Source organism: Furipterus horrens, unplaced genomic scaffold (genome assembly GCF_987537825.1).
Source record: "Furipterus horrens unplaced genomic scaffold, mFurHor1.1.pri manual_scaffold_8, whole genome shotgun sequence".
NCBI lineage: Eukaryota > Metazoa > Chordata > Mammalia > Chiroptera > Furipteridae > Furipterus > Furipterus horrens.
In genome coordinates this window covers 7,873,020-7,898,991 of record NW_028327178.1, presented here as the reverse complement: position 1 = coordinate 7,898,991, position 25,972 = coordinate 7,873,020, and the positions used below count along the sequence as shown (strand labels likewise).

Genomic DNA, 25,972 nt, shown 5'->3' with positions numbered 1-25,972 from the left:
AGAAGCAAACAAACACAGGAGCCTGTCAAGATGAGGAGACGGAGAATTATGGCCCAAAAGAGGGAGTGATGAGGAGATAGACAACCTAACAGATGCAGAGTTCAAAACACTGGTGATAAAGATGCTCACAGGTTTGACAGATATGCTTGAGTACCGCAAACGCATAAGGGAAGAAGTGAAGGCTGTGCTAAATGAAACCAAAGAAAATCCACACAAAACCAATGGTGAAGGGAAGGAAACCGAGGTTCAAATCAATAATCTGGAACACAAGGAAGAAATAAACAGTCAACCAGTACAGAATGAAGAAGCAGGAATTGAAAAAAATGAGGAGAGGCTTAGGAACCTTGGGGACAACTTTAAACATGCCAACATCCGAATCATAGGGGAATCAAAAGGAGTAGAGGAAGAGCAAAAAATTGAAAACTTATGTGAAAAAATAATGGAGGAAAACTTCCCTAATTTGGCAAAGGAAACAGACATACAAGTCCAGGAAGCAGAGAGAGTCCCAAACAAGCAAAGAGGACCACACCAAGACACATCATAATTAAAATGCCAAAGGTGAAAGATAAAGAGAGAATCTTAAAAGCAGCAAGAGAAAAGCAGAGAATTACCTACAAAGGGGTGCCTATAAGACTCTCAGCTGATTTCTCAAAAGAAACTTTGCAGGAAAGAAGGGACTGGCAAGAAGTATTCAATGTGATAAAAAGGAAGGACCTACAACCAAGACTCCTCTATCCAGCAAAGCTATCATTTAGAATGGAAGGGCAGATAAAGTGCTTCCCAGACAAGGTAAAGCTAAAAGAGTTCATCATCACCAAGCCATTATTATATGAAATATCAAAGGGACTTATTTAAAAAAAAAAGATCAAAACCATGAACACTAAAATGACAACAAACTCACAACTATCGACAACTGAATCTAAAAAATAAAAACAAAATACAACTAAGTCAACCAGAATAGGAACAGAATCATAGGTATGGGGATCATTTGGAGGGTTATCAGCTGGGAGGGGGAAGGGTGAGAAATGGGGAAATGGTGCAGAGATTAAGAAGCATAATTGGTTGGTACAAAATAGACAGGGGGAAGTGAAGAATAGTATAGGAAAGGGGGAAGCCAAAGCACTTATATGCACAACCCATGGACATGAACTAAGAGGGGTGGGATTGCTGGAGGGAAGGGGGTTATTGGGCAGACGGGAGCAAAGGGGAAAAAATTGGGACTACTGTAGCAACATAAGCAATAAAATATACTTTTAAAAAATGATGAACATCAAGCCTTGTCAGATGCAAGGTTAGAAACCCTTATGGAAGAGGTTTATGTTTTCCCTAAGTGTGTCTTTAAAAATGCAAAATTTCTAGGAAAGCTTTCAAATCTGCAAAGCTTATTTCCCATTTTTTTGTTTTTTGTTTTTTGTGATTCTGAAATACAAGGTATGAAAACTAGGTTACAATTATGCCGCAAAAGCTCCCAATGTAGCAAACGCACGTTCTCAGATAGCAAAAGAGCCATGTGCATGCACCCTTGTGGGTTTAAAAAAGCCTTTAGAGCTGTGACATCAAGCAAGTGTAAAATACAATAGCTATTATTTCCTTCTCAAAATCTGAATCTGTCACCACTGCACGGAACTAAATGAGATTTAGTCCGGGGGATAGAAGATTATAGTTAGTAGGTACTTTTTAAAGTTGAGTTACTAAGAACCAAAAGAAATAAGGGAGCTACAAAGCATCTTAAGTCAAAAAGTATAAATATCTAAGTGTTCTCAAAGAAGACATGTTCACATTAGAATATAATGTAATAAAATTATATCTGTTGATGATCTAGTTTTGTAAAAAAAAAGAAATACACTACAGTATTGTCTTCTTTCAGAAAGACAAATCCCTACAATTCTTTGAATCAAAGCAACTATTACCAAAATGCTTTTGTCATGTAAATATTGGCAACAGTCTCTCAAAACTTCACTTCAATATATCATTTAACAGAACAAAATAAAGATTTATAACTCAACACATGAGTTATTAATGTAAAGAGGCTACCCATCTTTAACAACAGTGTTAATTTATTCTCTTTCCAGCTGAGAAAATTAAACTTAAAAAATAGAGCAAATAGCAATTCCCTTGACTTTGTTTCTATAAAAAGAAATGAGTATTTTTTAAATACCTTTTTCAGTTATGAAGGGTCCTTGAACACATTTTGGAATGTCTAAGGCTGAATGATGTTAAACATTTTAAAATAAATGTACTTAGTAATACATTCTAATAAAACAACCAGACCTGGCAGAGACAGGCACTTCAGAACTGAAACTCACATAATGAGCTGCTGCTGGTCACAGAGAACCAACATTTCAACAGAATTATAATTAAACTCCTCTTGCCACGGGGAAGATATATCCACTTCTAGGTACAATAGAAAGGGCTGAATCAATGTGATCCTTTAAAAGAAAAAAATCCATAATTTCCCTAACAATCTGACTCAGGGCTTTTTTTTTTTCTTCCTCTAAGAAAAAAAGGTCAACATAAAAAAAGTTGTACAAAGGAACAAAGGCAAAAAAATAAACAGAATTTGCCTTGTGCTATGTTCGTGTTTTTGGTGAAGTCAGATCTTTGCGTGATGCTGCGTAAATGTCCACCCAAATGCCTTCCAGCCAGGTGTGTTTCAGAATTCACAACTGTTTGCATTCTGAACAGGTAACAAGGGGCACATTCTGGAGAGTGAGACATGTTAGCCCGGAATCGGGAGGCAATCCCTATAATCAAACCCACTGATAGTTTTTCATGTGAAATTAACTAACAGTCGTCGATGAAGTGGCATGCACAAAAACTATAATAATCTCATGTTGGGTCACATCATGTTTTGCTATCAAATGAAGCATGGCACCAAATTTAGAAAGGAAAAAAGAAAAAGCACCTTGGTTTTCAAAGCTGTCTGGATAAAGGACCGTGGATGGGTGACGTCTCTGACAAGCCCTGTCCCTGATGGTGTGATGGCCACACATCTGCCCTCATGCCTGAGCTTCTGTTAGACGGGGGACATCACCATCCCCCCCCCATGGAACAGGGCCTTCACATCTGTCCAGGTAGTAGATGACCTGTGGTCACAGTCCTGTCTATGAGGACACCTTGAGAAATGAATATCAAAATGACCACTGTTAATTAGTTAATTTTTATTAAATGAGATACCAGGGTGGACGAGATTTCCACACAGACCAGCAGAAGGTGCCAACATTCGAGGACCATGTGTGAGAAAAGAATAAAATTGAGAAAAACCCAGATATGAATATAATTGTTTTCTGTGAATTAGGAAAATACAGCTCTTACTGCATTTTAGACACGGCACGGAGTTTGCAGGCAACGGAGACCTAAGACTGAGCTTCACGGCACCAAGAGGGCATCGGTCCACCCCCAGTAACCACACGGAAACCAGCCCAAGCCACTTACGTATTAAACAGTAATTTCTTCTGTCTTTACTAGTGTTTAAATATGCCATTCCCAGATCTTGATTAATAGGACCCCATGGAGTAAAGCCATTAAACACCTTGCTTTTAGAAAATTAAGTCATTTTAAAGTCAAGAGGTTCAAAAACTCAAAGAGGAAAAAAATGCTTTGCTATCATTTTTAGGTCTTTAATCTTGTGTAGAGTCTTGTTTTAAGCAATAAAAACTTGCCTCTTCAAAAGCAGTGGTCTGTCTGTCCCGAGTGAGCTGGAATGTGCTATTGACATGCACGCCGACTGTGTGAGGAGGGGGCGTGGCGTCACGATGGAGGGGACTGTCCCTCGTCAGAGCACAGTGACAGGCACTTACTGTGGAAATCCCCGCCATGAACAACGGCGCCCGCAGTCTGGAAACAGCATTTGCAGGGCCGCGGGGCTCCCGAGCCAGGCTCTGACTGGGCTTCCTTCCTGAACGTGTGTGCAGGGAGAACATTCTGGGGCCCGTGGCAGAGTCACGGACAGAACGAGGGGGTCGTTTCTACTTAGAAAGAAGCATCTTCAAAATTCTGGTCCCACAGGTTTTTCTTCATGAGGGAAATTTAAACAGGCCGTTCACAGCCTTCCCTAAAAGTTACAGATATGAGAAAAATGTCTCCCTTCTTAATTTTTTTTTCCTTTCATCAATTCGTGAATGAATTGAAAAAGTCAAGTTGAACATTTTTAACTGGTCTTTTTTTTTTTTTTTTTTTAACAAAAAGATCCTAAAAGTATAAGCAAAATTGGAAAGGAAGAGGAGGTAACTGTTATTGATATAATGGAATGAAACCTCAGCTCATCACGGCTAGTGAAGAAATTGTAAATGTTTAAGCTTCTAAGATTTCATTTCTCTTCAGAAAACATTTTAGGAGGCTGCCTTTCCCCCGACGGAAAAATGGGAGGCACCCTAATAACTGGAATCTAAAGAAGACAAGAAAGCATTATTTTTCCTACTGGAAAATACCTACCTCCGTCCCTTCTCGGCGTGGCCCAGTCCCATCCCCTTGGAGTTTTACGGGACCAAACAGCGAGAGACTCCCCGTGTCCACCAGCGAGCAGCACAGTGGGCCAGAGACACCGTTGGGTATTCAGACTCACCAGCAACGTGGACAACTCATTTTGAGTAAAATACATGAAATGAAAGAGAGAAACTATCAGAAGTCCCCAGAAACCCATAAACTGCCTTACATGGAAGCTTTAAAAAGTCTTCACAACGTCTTCTGTGCCATTAAGTCCTTGCCATCGAAGGGTTGGGGAGGGGGGAAAATAACTAGAGAAAACGTCAACGATCATTCTGGAATCCTGTTCTTGACCCTGCTCACACCTACCGGTTGCCCTCCCGTCATCACCTCTCCTCCCAGAGAGCCAGATGGTGTCCTGGTCCGTGTTTGCATAGTATTAATAACATTGTCTGCAGGTGAACTTCTACCCCTCGCCTTGCAGCCAGGTTGCCGAAGGACGCTGGTCCCACCTGCCATGATCCAAAGCAACACACACGTGTCTGTGGTCCACAGGCTGGGTCCCATCCAGCAGCAAGCTGCGCACGTTAGTTAGAAACACTTCTCCCCCAAGGTTTAGGCAGTTTTGTCTGAAGTTTCATATTTCGTTCTTTCTATCATGCAGCGACGGATTATGTTGTCAAAACTTCCCAGGTAGAAGAGAGAGAGCATGCGGAAAAGGCCCATGGTGACCACCTGGAAGAGAAAGGCAGACCCGTGAGCTCAGCCAACAGCATGATACAGTAGCTTGTTTCAAGAGATTTCAGGATACGTCGCTGAGAAATAGTTCGGGGCCACATCTTCTAACCTGGGGCAAGGAGAAGGGTGGTGACAACTTTGCTATGTCAGTGAAACGGGACAGAAGCTGTGTGCTCTGCATCACTGGATACGCAGTGCCTGCCAGACAGGGAACAGGGCACTATACACTTGATTACTGAATTCAAATGAAACAGAGAACAAAATAGGGATTCCTAGCAGACTTGGGGGTCTAACAGCTAGGGAAAAGCCACTCCAGCATCGTCAACATCCTAACTATAATCAAGGCTTTTTGCTTAAGATTATGGTGGGATCACCAAGTCGGACCCTATGCCAGACACCGAGAACAGACATGGTTTCCCTAATCCGGGACAACCGATGGGAGACAGACAATGTGTGTTTCAGGGTTAAGATGGCAAATCACCATATCTGCTAACATTCACTCTTTCCACGAAAAGACTCACGACCAGCACCTCTCAGTGGAATTCTGGAAAGGCATGAAACTACAGAGGAACACTGTTAAACGGGCAAGGTCTCGAAAATGTTGCCTGCCACACACCTTTTTTTTTTTTTCCAGGAAGCTCTAGAAGTCAACAGCCAACGTGAGGGGGACAACAAAGAAAGGCAAAGTCATGGGATACCAGGGTCCCCCAGGATGACCGTATGCAGGGGCGGGGGGTGGGTGTCAGTTATGCATAGACATGGGGGGGGGGGGAGTCCTGATGGCAGGTTCCAGGAGGAATTCCTTCCAGAAGGTGAAACTGATAGGAGTATCTGATATTTCTGAGCAGAGATGAAGACAGTCATTCTTCATAATACACAGAAATCATACATTAAAAAGGCCCATAACAGTTTCAAGGAAAACAAAAAGGTGTGCAAGAAATGCCCCTAATTTAGTTCTTTGTTATAAACTACCCACCAGCGTTGGCAGCCCCAGCTCAGGCAGCCTTCCCACCCTGTCCTGACCCCATCGTCCACCCTCCACCGCCTGGGGCTTTGTCTTTCCAGAGCAGTCCCTCTCGGATAGCTCATTATTTCACGCTGTTGAGTGTCGCCATTTGTCGGCCTCTCCCAGCAGACTGTCAGCCCCTGGGCTCCACATCTGACTCTCCGGAAGCAAATACAGCCCCCGCTCCTCAAGGAGTCGGTAACTGGGTGTGTCCTGGATGAACTACAGCTCCCGGTAGGGTGGGGGTTGTGTTGAATTTATATGTCCCTAAGCTCAGTAACCTAGCCTGACTCACCTAGGAAAGGAACGCTGGTCTGACATCCCAGGACGGCCAGGCAAGGCCACCCCTCGACTCCTCTACACAGAGGAGAGTTCCACTTTCTAAACACTTCCGATCAGACGAGAACCCAGATTAACTCCCCAGCAGCAGACAGCGTTGCATCTCTGCATCCACAGTGGTGCCCAGCACGAAAGCCTTCTTCCCGGTCTCAATGACCCCAGTGAAATCCTGAACCTGCTTCCCAATGGCTTATTCCTGGGAGAGGCAGGATGAAAGCTGCCACTTTAATAGAGATTTTTCACGGGCTCAGATCAAGTTGCTAAGTCTTCCTTTATTTGGCCTCTTCTCCTCGGGATTTACCAAGAGGCGCCGACGGTCACCTGTCCGTCTGTCTGCTGGCCTAGGCCGCTTACCTGCTGGAGCCCTTCAGTAATAGACGTGACTGGAGCCATCCCGCAGGTGAGGGACGAGAGCATGTACCCATCTGAGCCGAGGGAACTGTTAAAGTTTCCTTGCTGAAAAGGAAGAGAAAAGAAAGAAGCGATAGTAGTGACACGGAAAGGCATCAGCTCAGCACATCAGAAGCCAGGGACGGTGTCGCTGACCCTACACAGGATGAGAAGCCAACAAAGCACCCGTCGCCGCTCAGAAAAGAACATGGCCTTGGCGGAGGAGCTGATGGCTATGTGGAAGGTCCTCAAAACGTGGGTCAGTCCAAGCACCCTTGGGTGTCCATGAGGACAAACGGCTGTCATAACAATACGACAGCGTTAATGGACTTTTTCACCAGGTGACATTTGCGGAGTACTGGCTCCTCAGCACGGGTCCCAGCAGTGGCACCTCTCCACTGCGGCCACCCCAGCTGTAATAAACATACAAGGCAAAGGGGACTTTTGGGAAATCTTCTACAATTTGGATACATCAGTTTTGCTTTAAAATACCCGTGCGAAGGCAGTAACGTGAACTGTTTAAGTCTCAACCCTTAAGGACACGTCTTCTTACTCTTCTGCGTTAACAAAAAGAGAAGGAAGCACCCCTCCTCCTGTGGCTTAGGTCGTGAAACCTGCTGCTTTTCCTTCTCATGGAAACGTGCTGCCTTTTTCATAGGATACTGTTTTTACATGCAAGAACCGCCCACAGACCCCTGACGGTTACTCACGCTCGGCATCTGGAAGACCTTTTCTGGGAAATTAATGAAATGGCCTGTCACTTCAAGAAAAATCAGCAGTTTTTACAGTCGGTGTTAAAATAGGATCTTCCCGTGAGACTGCCGGCCTCCCGATATATGCAGGCTTTTATAAGATCAGCAGCGATGTTAATAAATGTCATTTTTTGGATAATTCGGTGAACCCATATTTTCCGAATGACTAATGCATGCCGTTACAAAATCATGAATGGGTCCAAAACATTCAAAGTGCAAGGACCAACGGACTTTCACGCAACAGAGAACAAAAAGTTCATTAATGGACTTCCCAATGCCGCCCGGCAACTAACCTTTAAGAGACGACTCCCAGTCACCCAGTTTGGGTTTCACACCAAAAAAGGATGTCCATGGTGATCTGAAAAGCCTCTAAGATACCCCTCCCCTTTCTGACTCCATATCTGTGGAAGGCCAGGTTTTCTTTATGTCCTTCATTCAAAACCATGTATGACAACAGCCTGAATATGTTCTGAGAACCCAGCTGCCTTCCAGGAACACACACATCGATGGGACCCGTAACGTGTGAAACAAAGCCTCTCGTCTCCCCAAAGGTTTGTTTGGAGAAATAATTATGGTTGTGAAAATGTTCCATTCAAATGTAATGGGTTTGTTATTGTCAGTTTAAATGAATTAATAAGTATTTTTACAATTCCACAGATTCCACAGGACCGATGTAAGCAAACGTCCTCTGGGGTCGTCAACCCCAAGGGTATCAGGTGGGCAAGAGGCGGAGACCTCTGACCGCCACCGGACTGAATGAGTCCTGCCGAAACACAGAGAGCTGTTTCGGATCATTAAAAGCACCGAGTATTTGCTTGGACTTGAGATAAGCAGGAAGAGCAAAGTCCACCCCATGCACGGTGCTATCTTTCTGTGCCTTTGAACACAGTGGGGCAAAGTTCTTCCAACGTCCACATGTTTTCATAGAGCTCGAGATTTCTCGTACTCTGCTCAGGTCGGCCTCAGACGCGGCATCCCGACACAGCTCATTCCCACGGTCCCCAAATCTCCTGAGTTCAATGTGGGCCTAGCACGGGCTGTTTTGTCTGTGTGTGGGTTAACAGGAATGTTGTCAAAAGCCTCTGGCATGTGGGTTGTTCTACCAAATAGCATGTGGTTTCTGAAGATAACCTTTCTGATTCCAAATAAACTCAGCAGCCCAGAGCACATTATCTGGGTTGATGGGGGGACGGCCCAGTGGGCTGGCTGCACTTGACCATGGGAAGCAGGGAGGTGAAAGGAAAACCCACGAGTCTGGCAAGGCACCTAAAATAATCTCAACCTGAAAGTACTGTGGGAAAGAAGAAAGGAGGCAGCAGGCCACACACAGTGCACAGGACATGTCACTGACACATCACAGATAGGTCTCTCTTTTTTTTTAAAGAACCAACATTCCCAGACATCCATCCTGATCAATCTGATAATATAATTCACTTCCAGAAGCCTACTAATTAACGTGGAATCAATAACCTTTCTCAGGGAAGAAAAGCAGCGTTCCATACCAGATATGATGAATCTGACTGACCAAGAATGTACAATAATTTATGCTGTGAAATAGGCCTAGGGACAAACATCTTTTCAGAAATACAGACATAGAGCTATTAGTAAAGAAAACTAGAACTGACTTACTATGGCGTCTTTGACAATCTGTTTGGCCACTTGCTCTGGTGTGCAGATAGACGTGGTCTCTGAAATAAGACGGGTTTCCAGAGGCTAAAGTGGAAAAGGGACATATCAACACCATTAAAGTGAAAAAAATCAATTCTGACGGTCCTTCCCCTCCGCTGGTTTATAAATAAGTTCAGTGTTCTCCCTTTGAGTGGGCTCCTAGTTTTGGAATTAGGTCCGCCTGGATTCTAAATGAGTTCCTACCTGGTCACTGTATAAAATTCAGCCCAGTATCTGAACCCAGACAGAGAGGCCCTAGTCACCCTCTATAGGACGTGGGATCTGGGCTCCAGTGAGGACCACCCAAGCCTGAACGAGAGCCCACCACTGGTACAAGACCAGAAACCTCCCCTGCTTGAATCCGCACTGCTGTTCAGACACCTGGCCGATGGCATTTAGGCAGAGCCCAGGCTGGGTGCCCTGAGCAAGTCTGCTCTCATGTCCTGCGTCTCCGCTGTCACTCTTCTCCCAGGCCAGCAGAGGACGGACACCTGGACAGTGCTGAGGTCCCAAGCGGGGACAGCCACAGTGCCGTTCAAGATTGCAGCTGCTTCTTAAAAGTCCTGCCGAGGAGGCCACAAGGGGCCTGGAAGATAAAATATTGAGTGGCCAGTCCCTCCCATGGTTGTGTGCTTGTTACTGGCTTGGGGCATCACAACCTCAAAGCTTAGCCTTTTGTTAAATGTCATCTCTGTTGTCACGGAGGTCCAAAAGCCGTCTGTGAATTCTTAACTGGCAGTAATTTCTTGTCTCGGAACATTCCTGCCTTAATATGTATTATAGCCACTTGCGTATTTACAAGTTGCCTCCCAAGTTCTTCGTGGACAGGGTCTTTTCCCCCCCATTTAAAAAATCTTCTTTGTGGTGATGCACACAACACTCAAAAATTCTTTAAAAGGGAATTTCAGTTAGAAGTTTCAAAACTGAAGCCCTCAGCTGCACGAAGCTGTAAATTTTATTTACTATGCAGGCTGAAAAGAATGAAAATTAAAGCCAGCATGCATCTTCTTAAAATAGAAAAGCACAGCGCTTTGTTCAAGTCCCGTATTTTCTGATAAACCTGAATGAAGAGAAAGGCCCTTTCGAAGGAGCCAGGATTCCGGTCCCCAGACCACCAGGCTGGTCTCCCCAGGTGGCCAGGTACACGTCACGACGGCGCCCCCTACGGGGCTCACGGACCAGCGCAGGGTTTGATGCCTGCCCAACATTTTCGTGGTGGAAAAAAGAAAAAAAAAAAACCCAACTTAACATCAAAATCCCATCTTCGCAGGGAAATCACCACCCTTTGTCAGGGTTGGCTTCAGCCTCAAAGACCACTTACCAAATGCTGCAAATCTGCTTAGCAGATTCCCTGCTTCTTCTAAGACAGACATTTGGCTTAAATTTGCTCCTTTGAAATAGTAGTCATTTTAAAAGAGGCAGAGCTGACGAGGAGTGAATAGGAATAAAGCTTCTAAATCATAAACATCTTTCTGCAACTCTACGGTCCATGGAGCATAAGTGCCTGTTTTTATGCTGTGAGGATTCACACTGAGCGTTATTATCACAGAGAAGGAAAACAAACAACGCCAATTCCAGGTGATACGTTCTGATCGATTCCTTTCTTCTCCACTTGAGTCGTGTGCTCAGCGACTACCATGCAGCCAGGCACCGAGGAGGTTCCTTTGAGCAAAACGCGAAGCTGGCGTTCCACGCAGGACCTCCGACAGCTGCTATGTAGTGCCCAGCGGTGACAAGCATCGCGGGGGGAAAACAACGCCAGAGCCTGGAGCGTGCCCCAGAGGGGTGCTATCACAGAGGCAGAGGGTCAGGAAAGGGACCTCTGTACAGAGGTGGCAAGGACCGAGGGAGGGCGTGAGCCATTCAAACATCCAGAGGGGACAGTAAGAGCGAAGCCCGCAGGGGACAAAGGCCAGGCGAGCTCTCGGAAGGGAGCAGAGGAGCGGGAGGGGATGCTGCGGTCAGGGAGGCGGCTGAGGTCTAGACCTTGTAAGCCTCGGGGCCTTTGCATCTCATTCTAGGCATGATAGTGGCCACGACCAACATGCGATGTTTAATTGTAGCTGAATTAGTTAAAAGTAAGTAAAATAAAAAATTCCATTTCTCAGCCCCACTCGCCACATTTTGGGTGCCCCAGAGCCACAATGTGACCACCATATTAGAGAGTGAAACACAGAACACACTTCCATCATTCTAGAACATTCTATTGGACTGTGCTGCCCAAGGGATGTTTGGCCTTTTGGGTTTTTTTTTCTTTTCTTCTTTTCCCGCAAAAGAGGGTTTTAAACAGAGAAGTGACAAGACCTGACTGAAGCTTTAAAAAGGTCACCCGCGACTATGAAGAACAAACCCCAAGGCAGATGAACGGAAGCAGGAGGACCAGTTTGAAGTAGGTAAAGTAAGTTTAGGCAGAAATATCAGTGGTTGTCGCTGCTAGAATGGGAGTGACATGTGCAGTTAAAAATAAACAAATGAACAGGTCAGACCCGGGGATGTTCTGACAGCGGGGCCAGAGGGAGACTCCAGCTGGCTTCCGGTTCGTAGTCCGAGCTGCTGGGTGAGTGGAGGGCGCCACGTAATGAGGTGAGAATAATGAGGGGGACTGGGAGGGAATCAAAAGTCCCGTTCTGGAGATGTTAAGTCGGAGGTGCCCATTAGACCTCCACAGGGGGGACAATGGGACAGCAACCAGGCCTTTCAGTTCAGGGGCGAGACTATGATTTTTAAAGAATATCATCTCATTAGTTAAAAATACAGGCTGTACGCTCCATCCTAAAGAAGATACCTTGTTAATTCAACAAGGCTGCAGCGACTATTAGCCAAACTCATGGCCTTTGAAAATACGGCTGCGTTCTCCGAGACGTCAGATGAACATTCCAGAAAGTACAGAGCCCCGTAGTTACCACATACACTGAAAGGGACTCAGTTTTCCGACCGATGGAAATGCCTGCAGGCTGGAGTGTGGAAAGAGAAAGTCAGAAGAGGGTTTTTGACGTTAGAGACCTGAGCTGGGGCACAGAGGGACGCTCACCTTTGTCTTGTTTTCTTCTGCAAAGCCAGGTGTGTCTGTGTCTGGCGGGTAGGCCACGGTGACATAGACATTGTAGGGCTTCACCTGCATTTGAGAAACAACCGCCGCGCGTCAGTGAGCAGGACCCGACCGTGCGCCCAGCCCCAGCGGCCTGCGTGGGGTGCCGGGCACGCGGACGGTGCTCAGTGCTGCCCTGCTGTTCCCCGGCGGCCCAGACAAACGGACGGGGGTTCTGCAGGAGCAAAAGCGCCACCCACTGAGCCAGGAAAGGCCTCTCCATGGAGCTCCTTTAGGAATAAAGACCGAAGCCCATCCTAACTGCTGCTCCCGAAGGCAGCTGGTCCTCAGGTAGAGCCTTTCATGCCTTCCTGTCCTCCCCTCCCGCCGCTTCTGAAGCTCCTGTTATGCTGATTTCATCTGCAAAATATGTGGAGCTCGTTGAGACCCCTTCCCCAGTGTCCTTCTGGTGACACCCAGCCCCGGGTCTAGAAGTACATGCACCCTGAGAAGTCTGCTTGTTTAGGGGCTCCCTGTGCCACCAGCCCAGTCCATGAGGGGCTCAGGAACCACTTCGTGCCCCACAGAACCGGCCGAGGCCTCTCCCCCCCGTCAGCCCATCCAAGGGCCTCCCCTCTTATTTACACACAGAAACGCCTCCCAGCCTCTCTTCACAGCTCCCTCCTACCTGGAGCTCACCTGGCTCCTCGGATGGCGTAGGATAACACCTTCTCCAGCACCTGGGCCCCACCGCCAGGCCTCCACCCTCCAGCTTCCCCCTCAAACACACACCCTCACCGATTCCAGAAGATTCTCCTGCTGGTCAGGCGGGACACAGCCTTCCCAAAGCCCTGCTCTGCCTCGATTCTTAGTGACGCTAAGGGTGATGGCTCCTGCCATCCAAACCTCTGCCATGACTTTGGTTGAGCTGGAAGAGGACAGGCAGCTGATGGTAAGTTTGGCCACTAAGACGTCTTAAGGAGGCTGAAAAAAGACAAGAGGACTGCCTAGTGCAGCGGCCTCGGAGCGCCTCCCGGGGTCCCTTCTTATCACAGAGCCCTTTTCTCCCGGGATCCCTCTGCCGAGCGCAGGCCAGTGTAGAAGGAAGAAACCGCGACAGAAGGTCCTGGGCAGCAGGCCAGACAGTACAAGAGCAAAGGTGATGCCTCTGTCGGTGGGGCTCCAGGGCGTCCAGGGCGTGGGTTCCCTTGGCCCTGACCCGGCACGTAGCCCCAGAGCCCAGCTATGCTCCTAAGTGGCTCCGGATTCGGGTCAGGCGGTGAGGTTGATGAGCAAGCAAGTTCGCTTCCACTTGTTTTTGAGATCAGTATCTTTAAACACTGTCTCCTGTGGCCTTGGGCACAAACCAGAGAACTCACATGTGGGATACAAAACTGAAAGCAATAAATGGACAAACAAGACAAACAGAAACTCACAGACACAGACAACAGTCTGGTGGTCCCCAGAGGGAAGGGAAGGGGGACAGTCCAGGGTAGAAGGGGTCAAATATGTGCTGACAAAAGAAGAGCTGACCTTGGGTGGTGGGCACACAATGCAATGCACAGATGACGTGCCACAGAGCTGTACACTTGAAACTTGTATAATTTTATTAACCAATGTCACCTCAATAAATTAAGGAAAGCAGTAAGTGGCCATCAGACCCTATAGAGCCTGATGCTGACTGCTCAGACACGGTCACGTCTATGCTGCCCAAGAGGGAGCAGTGTGGCACATGAGCCAACGCAAGACAGCATCTCAAAGCAGAGTTTCTCGTTTCTCTAATTATTTGGCTGAGCTTCCAAATAATTAAAACAGTGTTTCAGAACAGCTTTCTCCTGGTGTGGGCACAGACGGTCTGGGCTGGGAGAGACCCATCCACCCCTTTTCGGGTGCAGTATCCTGTGTGTTATTGTGAAGCCAGATGCCTCTCTTAGCCTCTGGCTGGATGCCTCCCAGTGGCCAGGAAGCTCCCCATTTTATTTCCTCGTCCAGCAAATACTGAGCTACTCCTATGCGCTGGTGCTGCCCTAAGAATAAAGCAGACGGATGTGAACGAAACAGAAGCCTTGCTCTCACGGGGCTTACTGTCTCCTGAAATTCTTGGTGAGGCAATTTGCTAAAATCCAAATACATGAAACCATATCTACACGTTCCTTGAACTGACGAGTCCCACAACCCCCGCAGGAAAGGAAACGAGGTGAGCTGGGCTTCTTCACTTGTTCTTGCTGCGCCAGCACTCACTCCAGAAGTCACCCCTTCTCCTCCTAAGAATGTAGAAGCCAGGACCCCACGGGCCGCTGCCCTGCCCACCTCGCCACGGTCTGCTGCTCCTCATCTCTGCCCTCGGCCCTACTCCTCTCCTGTCCATCATGCGCTCCCTTCTGCCTGGGCTGGGTCTCAGCAGCAGGGCAACCACCCGCTCAAGACCCGATTTACGGGGAGAATAATCCCACCTAAGGTGTGTTATTCCTAATTCCATCCCACAAAGGCAGGGGGCTGCAGAGAAGGTGGGAGGTGCGTGCAGGACGGACTCGAAGCTGCAGCTCCCTTTCAGGCCGTGTGGTTAGAGGTGGAGCCAGAGGGGGAGCGCAGGATCCAGACAAGACTTCTTTTACTTGGTCTCTGCTTTCCCCCAAAACTAACTTTTAAGACCTTGAACTGTCGTATTTGTGCCTAAAAGACTGAATTTTTAAAGACAAACAAATGCAACAGAGCATCCTTTCCAAATTACTCGTCATACATAATACATTTCTAGGGTCTGACTTTAGTTTTGGGGCAAGTGGCGGAGTGGATAGGAAGACTTAAGAGTTAAACCAAAAAGGATGATCCAAAGTCCCTAGTGTCTGTGCGATTCTACAAGGTCTGTTTCATTCAGCCAAACAGACTCCATTATCCAGGTTTCAAAAACACAGCACTGGAAGTGCGCAGGGAAATATTTGTTTGGACACCAGTTCCACTACGAACAAACTGGATCTGGATTACTGAATTTATGTGCCCCCGAAACTATTCCTCACGGTACAGGTTTATTTTATTTTACTTTTTGTTTACGTGAGGACATTTTGAGTCCAACTAGAGCGAGAAGTCGAGACTGGCAGGTCCAGGCCAGCTCCCTGCAGCCCGTGACTCGCACCCGTCACAAAGAGGCTGCGGGGACTCTACAAGAGCCACTCGCGTTTTTTCCCTTTTCTTCACTAACATCTCTGTTCTACCTGAAGTGAAACGCGTATTAGATGCTTTGCCCTAAGTTACTGCATCCTGAGGCGGCTCTGCAGGACAAGATGTAGGGACGAAAAGCCTTAATGAGCATATCTGTCACTTCCTAAACACTTCACCCGCTAGTTTCTAAGACCAAAGTCAAGGGCAGAGGCAACCGGCCAGATGCATGAGGCCACTTCTGACCTGAATCAGAGACATGTTTTCTGCTGGAGGACAGAGGCAAAGACGGAGCCCAAAGGCTGGGCCTTCGTTACTATTTCGATCACAAAGTCGCCATGTGGCTTTGAGAAACCCCATGAACTTCTTGGAAACTCAGCTTTCTGAGCTACAAGGTGGTATGACACCGTCGGCCTCACATCTTTCACAAAACTGTTATAAAAACAAAATGGCTATTCACAAAGAGACTTTTCAAAGTGAAAATTGCAAAAGAAATCCCAGTACTCTTGTGTGCAATTTCACAGTTGTATGTGTCCTCTTGGCTAATCATATTATAATGACCTATTATTTATTAAAGAATTAAGCAAGCTGATGACCGTTGGGGCTGGTTCCTTTTAGGAGCATGGCACGATCTGTCAGTCCCTCGGTGGCCCCTCAGGACTCCGTCACTGACCAGACAGCTCACCCACAGCAATGCTTGCCCAGACCCAGGCAGGGTGGGTCTGTGTCACATACGACCAAGGGCTGTTCGAGGGATTTTCTAAATCAGGGGTTAGCAAGCTATCACCGGGGGGGGGGGGGGGGCCAAATCAGGCCCTTTACCTGTTTTTATCAATAAAGTTTTATTGGCACACAGCCACACCCATTCATTTACGTATTGCACTTGACTGCTTTCCTGCTATCACAGGAGACTTGAGTAGTTAGGACAGAAGCCACCCAGCCCTCAAAGGCCAAAATATTACTATCGGGACCATGACAGAAACAACGATTTCCAACCCCTGATCTAAGTCATTGAATGGGATTCTCAGATCACACAGTTACTACAAGAGGGTTGGCCACAATGAATTCTCTTCTGGGTCTTTAACGTCATGGTGCACTGTTACATTGCTGCATAGATTGCAACAGTAAAATTTTGCCTTGCCTTTTTCAGTACGTGACTTTGGATAGGTACATGTGATGGGCCGTGAGCGTTTCCAGGTGACAATGATGCGGAAGTCTACCCCACACAGCTGAGGTGTAAGGCTGTCACACCAGGACAAGCACTTACTGATACTAACCCTAACCTCACCCTTCTTCCACAGAAGGTTCTAGTAATTGTGAAAATAAAAAGCAACCACTCTTATCAATATTTCTTTAAGAAATTAAATATAAGTATTGGGAGAATCAAATGATTTTTTTTTTTTTTTAGTTCAACGCTCTCATTTTATAGATAAGTAAACTGAAACCAAGTTAAATGATTTGTCTAAAAGCTGACAGCTAGACAGCTTCAGCTCTCCCCTCAAACACATGCTCATCATATTCGTCAGTCAGAAGGACAGATCTTTTTGTTAAAGAAACATCTCTAGAGAATAAAATATCTGGTTAACCCTATTACACACACTGGCACCGTATTACTAATTATGTCATGAAGACATTAGTAGTACTTTGTGCATTCAATTAAGCAAGCAAAAACCTCATGACCAGTTTGTTTCTCACAACTATAATCATTTTTTGCAATAAAAAATGTTAACATTTTGCCCTGGCTGGTATGGCTCAGTGGATTGAGCACCGGCCTGAGAACCAAAGGGTCACTGGTCCGATTCCCAGTTGGGGCACATGCCTGGGCTATGGGCCAAGTCCCCAGTTGGGAGCATGCGAGAGGCAACCGCAGACTGATGTTTCTCTCTCTCTCTTTCTCCTTCCCTTCCCCTCTCTCTAAAATTAAATAAATAAAATCTTTAAAAAAAATGTTAACGTTTTAACTGCAAGACTCAGGCGTTGAACCAATGCTCTTCCACTAATGTCAAATCCACAAATCTGTAATTCAATAGAACAACACGTGTAAAGAAGCTACAAGCTAAAGGGGAACATTTGCCGAGCTGACAGGAATAAATATAAAGCTGAATCCAGCGGTTACCTCCATCTGCAACGCTTCCGCTAGTCCCCTGATGGCGAACTTGGACGAAGAGTAGGCGGTGAAACCGTAGAGTCCCACCTGTCCTGCCTGGGAGGACAAGAAGACGATCCTGCCCACCCGGCGCTCCTTCATGGTGGTGATGACGGCTCGGCTGGGGTACACGCTGCCCAGGTAGTTCACGCTCATTAGTTTCTGCAGGGAACAAAGAGGCCGTGGGTTGAGGAAGGTCAAGGCCCCAAGACCCCACTCTGGGGAACTTGGCCTGCCCTCCAGGTTGCAGTTCCTCAATGGAACCCAGCTAACGGGGAGCCTGGGGGTGTCGCTGAATGAATGAATGAGAAATAGATCCTATGACGGAGCCGGGATGCTCAGGACCTATTATTTGGAGTCTGTTTCTGCTGGTCTTGTGTTCTCAAGAGGACTGCAGTTACGTCTGGTGAAAACGGGTCAAAACTAGCTTTCTTCTTGCAGGTAGTATTTTTGGAAAGACAGTTTTAGGAATGAGCTTCCAGATAGGTCCAGCCCTTTAGTTCTAAGCCAAAGAAAGACCACAGAGAGACGGGGACAGTGATTAACAGCCTGGACTATGGTTTAAAACCTCGGTGCTACCACTTACTTGATGATAAACAAGAAAGTCATATGCAGCTGAAAACAGGGTTATCATAATGCTATTATCTCGTAGGGCTGTTGCGAGGATTAAGAGGGGACACAGGTTGGGTGCTAGAGTAACCCCTGACCCAGAGCAAGTACTCAATAACCGTTGGCTCTCACATTATGATGGGTTAGATCTTACATAAGTACCAATGTAAAAACCTTACATTGTAACTTGAACATCTAAGACTACTTGCATTAAAATGTTTTTATGTTAAAAGTCTTGTAAAAATATTAGATCAATCACCATGTAACACCACACACTTCACTGGAGAAACTTTGAGTCAACCATGAAATGTTCATTCAATAGAAGTAATGACCAAAAACATCCAGAGGGGGGAAATATTTATTCTGTAAGTTAAAAAAAGCCAAGGGCAGATGATGAATTTACACTGTGACTGTAACTATTTCAAATAGTAAATAAAAGCACATGTGCACAGGTGTAAAGCCAAGGAAATGCAGAAAATTATATGTGATTGTGTTAGGATGCTGGGATACCCATACCCCCCCCCCCAATATCTTTTAATGTCATTGTATTGTTTTAATAGTAAAAATTCTCTGAAACTGTACTTGAAAAAAACATGGCACACTGCATCCAAGTGTCAAACTCAGCTCTCTTCAGGGACCTCCACTAAAATTTCAGTTAAAAAAAAAAAATTTAAAGAACCCAATAACAGGAAAGAAAATAATAGCAGTAATAGTTTGAAAGTTGAAGAACAGGGTGACCAGCGAAAACTAGCTTAGCAGAAAGCTGAATGCTAAGCAAGGCGCGGAGAAACTAAGAGGCTTGTACCATAGAATCCCCAGAAGGCTCAGGCACCTCTTGGCGGGAGGAGTGGGGGATGGGCTTAAAGACAAGAGTATCAACTCAAAGTCTGTTTAAAAAAAGTCAGATAGGCGAACTCGCAATTATAACCAGAGATTTCAACACCCCTTTTTCAATAATCGATAGAGCAAGCAGACACAAAATCAGTAAGGATACAGAAGATTTGAACAACGTCACCAAGTACACTTTCCCAGTGCACGTGGAATGGCCACAGCACAGACAGTATTCTGGGCCATAAGATGAGTCTCAATAAATGTGAAAAGATTCAAGTCATACAAAGGATGTTCACTGACCTCGATGGAATTAAACTGGAAATCAGTAAGAGAAAGATCTCTGAAAAACACTCAAATATTTGGAAACTAAATAATACACTTCTAAATAACCCAAGGGGCAAAGCAGAAATGACAAGGGAAATTATAAAATATGTTAACTGGAGGAAAGTGAAAACACTTTCCGCTGCAAAAGCAGCACTGAAGTGCCTGTATTAGAAGAGGTAAAAGGCCTCGAATCAATGATTTCCGCTTCCACCCTCAGAAACGATACACAGAAAAGCAAATTAAAACAAAAGCAGGAAGAAAAAAGGAAATGATAAAAATAATAGAGGAAATAAATGAAATAGAAATCAGGAAAATCATAAAACCAAAAGCTGGTAATTGAGAAAAATCAATAAAATGGATAAACGTCTAGTCATCCTGGTCAGGAAAGAGACCGGAAACAAACCATCAATATCTAGAATGAGAGGTGATGCTACAAACTCTATGGAAATGAGAAGGACAATAATGGAATATGGTAAACAACATTGTGCCAATAAACAACAACTCAAAATAGACAAATTTCCCAAAAGACACAGCTAACAAAAGTCACTCAAAAAAAAAAAACATATATATGTAGCCATCTGTTTATAAAAGAAACAGAATTAAAGTCATAAACCTTCCCACAAAGAATTCTACCAAACATTTAAGAAGGAACAATACCAATTCTACACAAACTCTTCCAGAAAACTGGAGCGAACAGTCCCCTACTCATACCACAAGGCCAGCATTACCTTTATTCCAAAACCAAAAAATAACACAAGAAAAGAAAATACCCCTCAAGAACACAGAAATAAGACAGCACATCCAAATGGGATTTATCCCAGGAATGCAAGGTTGGTTTAACATGTGACGATTAATGTAATTCACCACATTAACAAACTAAACAAGAAGAACTCTGATCATTCTCATAGATGCAGAAAAAGCATCCATTCCTTATTTTATAGACACTCTTGGAAAACTAGGTATAGAAGGGAATTTCTTCAACTGGATAAAGAGCATCTACCAAAACCTCAAACACAAAACTACAGCTAACATCACACTTAAATGGTCAAGACTGAAGGTTTTCTCTCTGAGATCAGGGACAAGACAGGAATGCCTGTTCTCAATACTTCGACCCACAACTGTGCTAGAAGTTTCTGCAGAGCAAGAAAGATGTCCCAGTAAAACTCTTGCAGATGACATGATCTTCAATGTAGAAAATCCAGTGAGCACTAGAATTAATAATTGAGTTTATCAAGGGTGTAAGATTAATATACAAAACTCAATCGTATTTCTCTATGTTAGCAACGAACACCCAGAAACTGAAATTTAAAAACTAAAATTTATACCAGCATCAAAAGACACGAAATACGGAAAGGTGACGTGCAAGACCCGTACATGGAGAACTACAAAACCTTGCTGAGAGAAATAAAAGAAAACCCAACCAAGCGGAGATCTCATGTCCACGGGTTAGAAGACAATATTGTTAAGATGTCAATTCTCCCTAAACGATCTATAGAGTCGATATAATCCCAATCAAAAATGTAAATTCACTCCATATCCACAGGTAAGAACACAAGACACAGCTCCAAGAAACCACGAAGAAAAGCACTGGAAAGGGATAGGAAGAGAAGGAAGTGTGTTGGAGGTCCCCAAGTTCACCTCCAGTTTTGCGGTTTACGGGAAGGCCTCACGGGACTCACACAGCGTTGTGCTCATGACAAAGATTTAGTGCAGTGAACAGACACCCAGCCAGACTGGCTGGGGCAAAGGCACCCAGGGCAGAGTCCAGTGACACCGGGCGCAGGTTTCCAAGAGCCGCTGCCGGTGGACTCACCCAGGGTGTGTTTTCTCTCCCCGCCCCCCGCCCCAAAGTGCAGTGAAGACACCAGCAAGGCACTGTGCACAGGCATTTTATGTGCATGTGAACCTGAGCAAGATTAAAACTGAAGCCAAGAAGCCAAGCAAAAGTAACGGAGACAGAATTGGTTTTGCATGAAAAGGAACTCCTAGCTTCAGAAAATGCCCCAGATGTGGTGGTGCATGTTCTCACGGGGCTCCCTGAGGACGCCTGGGCTTCCCCAGAACAGAGCACGTGATTGAGCCCCAGAGGGGAGAGGGCAGAGGGGCCTGGGAAGGTGCGGTCCCCGGGGGCCTCCACTGGGGCAGCCAGGGGAGGCGGGACAGGGCGGGCCTCTCGGTGTGAGGCCCTGTCTTTGGAATCGAGGCCCCAGGTTCCGGGGTAACAGCCCTTCCTTTTTGGGCCACTTCCCACTGCGGGCGGGGCCATTTCCAACACCCCCATCAGCCGCCTGAGCCACTGTGCTGACCTGCCCCCCACTCCTGCCACCACCCATCCATGGCTGCCCACGGCTCCACCCCCAGCCACGTCCCAGCCTCACCCTGCTTTCCCTCAGTGACCCCAAGAGCTCCTAAAAGTCTCCCTGACGCAGCGGGAGAGCCTTTTAAAACGTAGCTCACGCCACTGCCTAGCCTGGCTGAGACCTCTTGAGAGCTTTTAGGCTGAACTCCAGACTGACTCCGGCGGCCCTCAAGGCCCCAGCAGACAGCCACACTGCGCCTGTCCCCGGGGACGCTGCAGCCACCCAGGCCTGCAAACCACTCCTGGGCTTTGCTGGGCGCCTGTCACCTACAGCCCTGGCAGCCTCGGGCTCTTAGGAGTGGGTCTCTTCCCTTGTCCACCTTCCTCCTGGTCTCAGAGCCCCCAGGCTGGGAATCCATTCACATCACCTGCGCCCCTCAGCCCCTTTCCATTTCCTCGCAGCACGGACCCCGACCTCAAATCACAGTGTTTTATGTCCTTGCTCCTGTGCGGTCGGTCCCCTCCCACGGCCAAGACTGGATTCACTTGCTCACCACGGTCCCCAGGACCCCAAACACCACGGGACGCAGAAGAGACGCTCTTGAGGATTTGTGGGTTGAGTGATTACCAGGCGAAGGACATTAGTATCTCCTAAGCAGGGAGCACAGCCGGGCGTCACGCACACGTTAGGTGACTAGTCCTCCCAGCCCTGGGGGCTGTCTGTCTGTCCAGGTGAGGGACAGGAGCTGGGGCCAGAGGAGAAAGGATGATCTGCCCGTGACCTCACAGCTAGCAAACGGTCACAGTTGAAACCATTAGACCTCAGATCTCAAAGTGGTTCAGCCTGATGCCAAAGTCCACCTTTTTCCTGCCATGTCTGCTGGGGACAGAGAGCAGCAGAGAGTCGTGTGGGTGGCTGCGAGGGCAGAAAGGTGCTGGCTGGGGACAAATCAGTTGTGACTGGTTTGGTTTTTTTTTCTAAAATAAAGAGAGAGGAAGAAGAGAGGAAGGAGGGAAGGAAGGAAGGCAGAAGGGAGGAAAGGAAACTGCGTGAACAGGAGACCGAAGGTCGAGAGCACAGTGAGTTTTTTTAAAAAGATTAGAATCATGCATTTTTTTAACCACTTTATAAGCTTCACAGTTACATACCCTGGAATACATTCATTCACTCAGTCCCCTTCCCGCCTCCATCAGACACACACACACGTAACCGGTCCCAACGCCCTCTGTCCCCGAGAGGACACGCCCTGCTTCCCGAGGCCCTACTTTACAACGGCACGCGTGTATTACAACGTGGCTCTAACGTCGCTGCCCGCCACACGCAGTCAAGGGGTCTGCTGACTGTCCCTCCTTGTCGTCCTCCTCACACCACCCAGCCCCCTCCTCCTGTGCGGGCCACCTCTGACGTCCCTCCCGCCCCTCTGCACGCTGAGATCACCACCGCGGCTGCCTCCCCCCAACGACCCCTGACACAGCCATGGCCACAGGCTGCAAGCTCCCGCTTGGGTTACTCACAGATAAGGGCGCACTGGTCTCCCATCTTCCCGCCCCGTGGATGAAGGCGCCGCAGGACTCCAGGGCCCAGGGCGAGCGCCGCCCTGCTCGCGTGACATCCGCACTCTCCTGCCTCGGCTGTGAGCCAGAGCGCAGGGGGCTATCCCACAGCCCACCCGACGCCGGATATTAAAACCACTGCTCCCACAGGCTCCTTTTCTAAAGTGGGTCAGTTTCACGTCGCAGACGAAAGCATGCAAGACGCCATACTAGGATGGAGGCTCCAAAGGGCAGTAAGCAAGAGGGCTGATGCCATGTCAGCTTAAGAGAAAGAAACCATTTCCACCGAAAGATTTCAGACCTGATGTCACTTTCCTTAGGGCTGAGACAAATGACCAAGACAGGCTCCACGGCGCACCGCTTTAAAACATGACCATAAATAGGACGCATCAGCTTTTTATTCTTTCTGACTTCGGAACTCTTAAAGAGCCTGCTCCTCCACTTCTTGGTTTTTCCACGTTAAAAACACTGACACTTGACATTACAATCCAGCTCTTGCCGGCTTACAAAGCGCTCTCTTAAAGTTACCGCCTCAGGGATTCGTCACGATCGTCTGCACCAGACTGAAGGGTCCATTCTGATTTTACACCCTGGGAAACCCAGGTTGCGAGACTTGACTAAACACTTAAGGCTGGACAGTCACGGCCCTGAGACCAGAAGCTCAGGCAGCCTTCCTCTCGGCTTCCGAAGCGTCTATGCAATCTGAACGCCTTTCATCTTTTTCACTCATAAAGCCTTGACCCACGGCCTTGTTCTACTTGTTCTGTGTGGGCGACGCCCAGGAGCAGAAAACAAACTTTTACTTACTTCAAAGGTGCTGACTTCCAGATCTTCAAATTTTCCTGCGACGGACATTCCCGCACAGTTGACAAGCATGTCCACGGGGCCCAGCTTCTCCTGCGCCTGGGGAAATGGATCAGAGTAGGCGGTAACAGAGAGGAAGGAAGAACCGCTTGGCAGCACATCAATGCCAGTAAATGAAATCCATAAAACCGTTAAACGTTAGGAAGATTTCCCAACTTCAAGCCGCACAGCAAAACGGTGAAGATCAAAGACAAGGCATGGGAATTCACTCCAGTGAGCCCACCTCTCACCTGTTTGATGACATTCTCTACTTGGCTATAATCTTGGGACACATCAACCGATATACAAAGCACCACCTGTCGGAAAGAGAAAACAAGGATCACAGCTATGCAGGTATCTGAAACTATTTTCAATGTTTTTTTTGTTTGTTTGTTTTTTTAAATTAAGGATAATTGTTGCTATAAAGTTGATTTAAGTAAATAATTGAAATAACATCATTTTCTAGTAAAGCATCTTGTTACCTGATCCTTGGGGTGTGTGTGAGAGTCTAAGTTTTCGGTCATCGTCTGAAGTTCCAGACAATTCAAACAAGTTCACCTTATTAAAAACAGCCTCAGATATATTTTTATAATTAGGAAACTCTTACATCGTTCAATAAACTGTTCAGAGTGGAAGTAACCCTCTTTTTCCTTTATGCACCCGTGTGGATTCACAGAGAGAAGGCATCGCACAGAGAGGGGTTTACCTGTTTGTCATTAATGGAGTGCTTTTCAATTTCTTTCTTCGCCTGCAGCAGCCTGTCCTGCAAGCAAGAGAGAACAATTGGTTCTGGCCATTGTCTATGTGTCCGCTTGTGTGTTTAAAAAAAGAGAAAAAGCAATTACTTGTGCGTATATTAAATTCTAGAAAACACCCGAGACAGCATCTATGTTTAACAGCAATGGGCCAGTCTCCAAAAAGGAAGCTACAGAATATGTTAAGCCGGGGCTTAGGGATGTCAAGTGCTTAACATGCCTGCACAGAAAGGGAAGAATGAATGAACTTCACAATCCCGATTAACACTACTGATTGCTGACGATCACCCTATCCCTTCAGATCAATGTTTTGATCTGACATTTTTTAGTGGATATAAAAAAGAACCACCGTATGGATATGCCATTCGAGTACATGGGAATCCCATGTCAAGGGGTTGCCCAATTTTTTCCTCCGCTGCTACCAAAGCAGATCACGTTTTAGATTTTTAGATGGGCTGAGTAAATCTGCCTGGCTACCCTCAGTGACACTCTCAAGACGAGCAAAGCTACCCAGGCAACAGTCATTCTCCCAAGGCCTCAATGTTGCTTGCTTCCCTGATTTCCAAGAAGACAGATATTGATTCACAGTGTCTTAATTTGCTCTACGAAAGATGTAATTTAAATATATCATGACAGCCCCAAAGCACAAAACAGAAGGTGATCCTTTGGGAAGACACACAGGTTTTCTAAACATGAATGCGTCTATAATAAAATAATATGGTTCTATTAATAGAGAGACACAACTTGACTTCGCCAAAATGGGAATTTTAAAAAAAAATCACATTGGCGAGTAAAGGATTTCTCGATGGCAGAGGTGGGTCGTTCGCCTCCAGCGACTCCAAGGACCGTCACACAAGGGCGTCTGAGCCCCCAATGTGGGGCCTCCCCGCCCCCTTTCCCATCTGCCTGTGGCAAATACGTGCATTGTTTAAACCTCACAAAATGCCCTTCTATTAAAGGTGTGCTTCCATCCCCGTACGGCGGTGTCAGTGCAAAGCACGTTCGCTGGGAGAGAAGTCAGCGTATACACAAAACGTAGCCAGGTCTGCCTTTCTTGATTTTAAGAAGACAATGAGGACAGCCAAGCTTAATTCCTTATCCTTATTTGAACA

General features: G+C 46.6%; 1 protein-coding gene across 1 annotated transcript in view; it reads right to left on the bottom strand.

Annotated features, from left to right (window-relative positions):
- Positions 1–3,146: 3,146 nt before the first annotated feature.
- KDSR (3-ketodihydrosphingosine reductase) overlaps positions 3,147–25,972 on the bottom strand; it is a 28,799-nt gene continuing 5,973 nt past the window's right edge. The window contains exons 3-10 of the mRNA XM_090285415.1: positions 24,812–24,868; positions 24,357–24,422; positions 24,070–24,165; positions 17,616–17,807; positions 12,350–12,433; positions 9,280–9,363; positions 6,863–6,964; positions 3,147–5,160 (exon numbers count right to left, since the gene is read on the bottom strand). Of these exons, the coding sequence (XP_090141541.1) occupies positions 5,041–5,160; positions 6,863–6,964; positions 9,280–9,363; positions 12,350–12,433; positions 17,616–17,807; positions 24,070–24,165; positions 24,357–24,422; positions 24,812–24,868 (801 nt within the window). The 3' untranslated portion in view covers positions 3,147–5,040. The remainder of the gene's footprint in view (positions 5,161–6,862; positions 6,965–9,279; positions 9,364–12,349; positions 12,434–17,615; positions 17,808–24,069; positions 24,166–24,356; positions 24,423–24,811; positions 24,869–25,972) is intronic.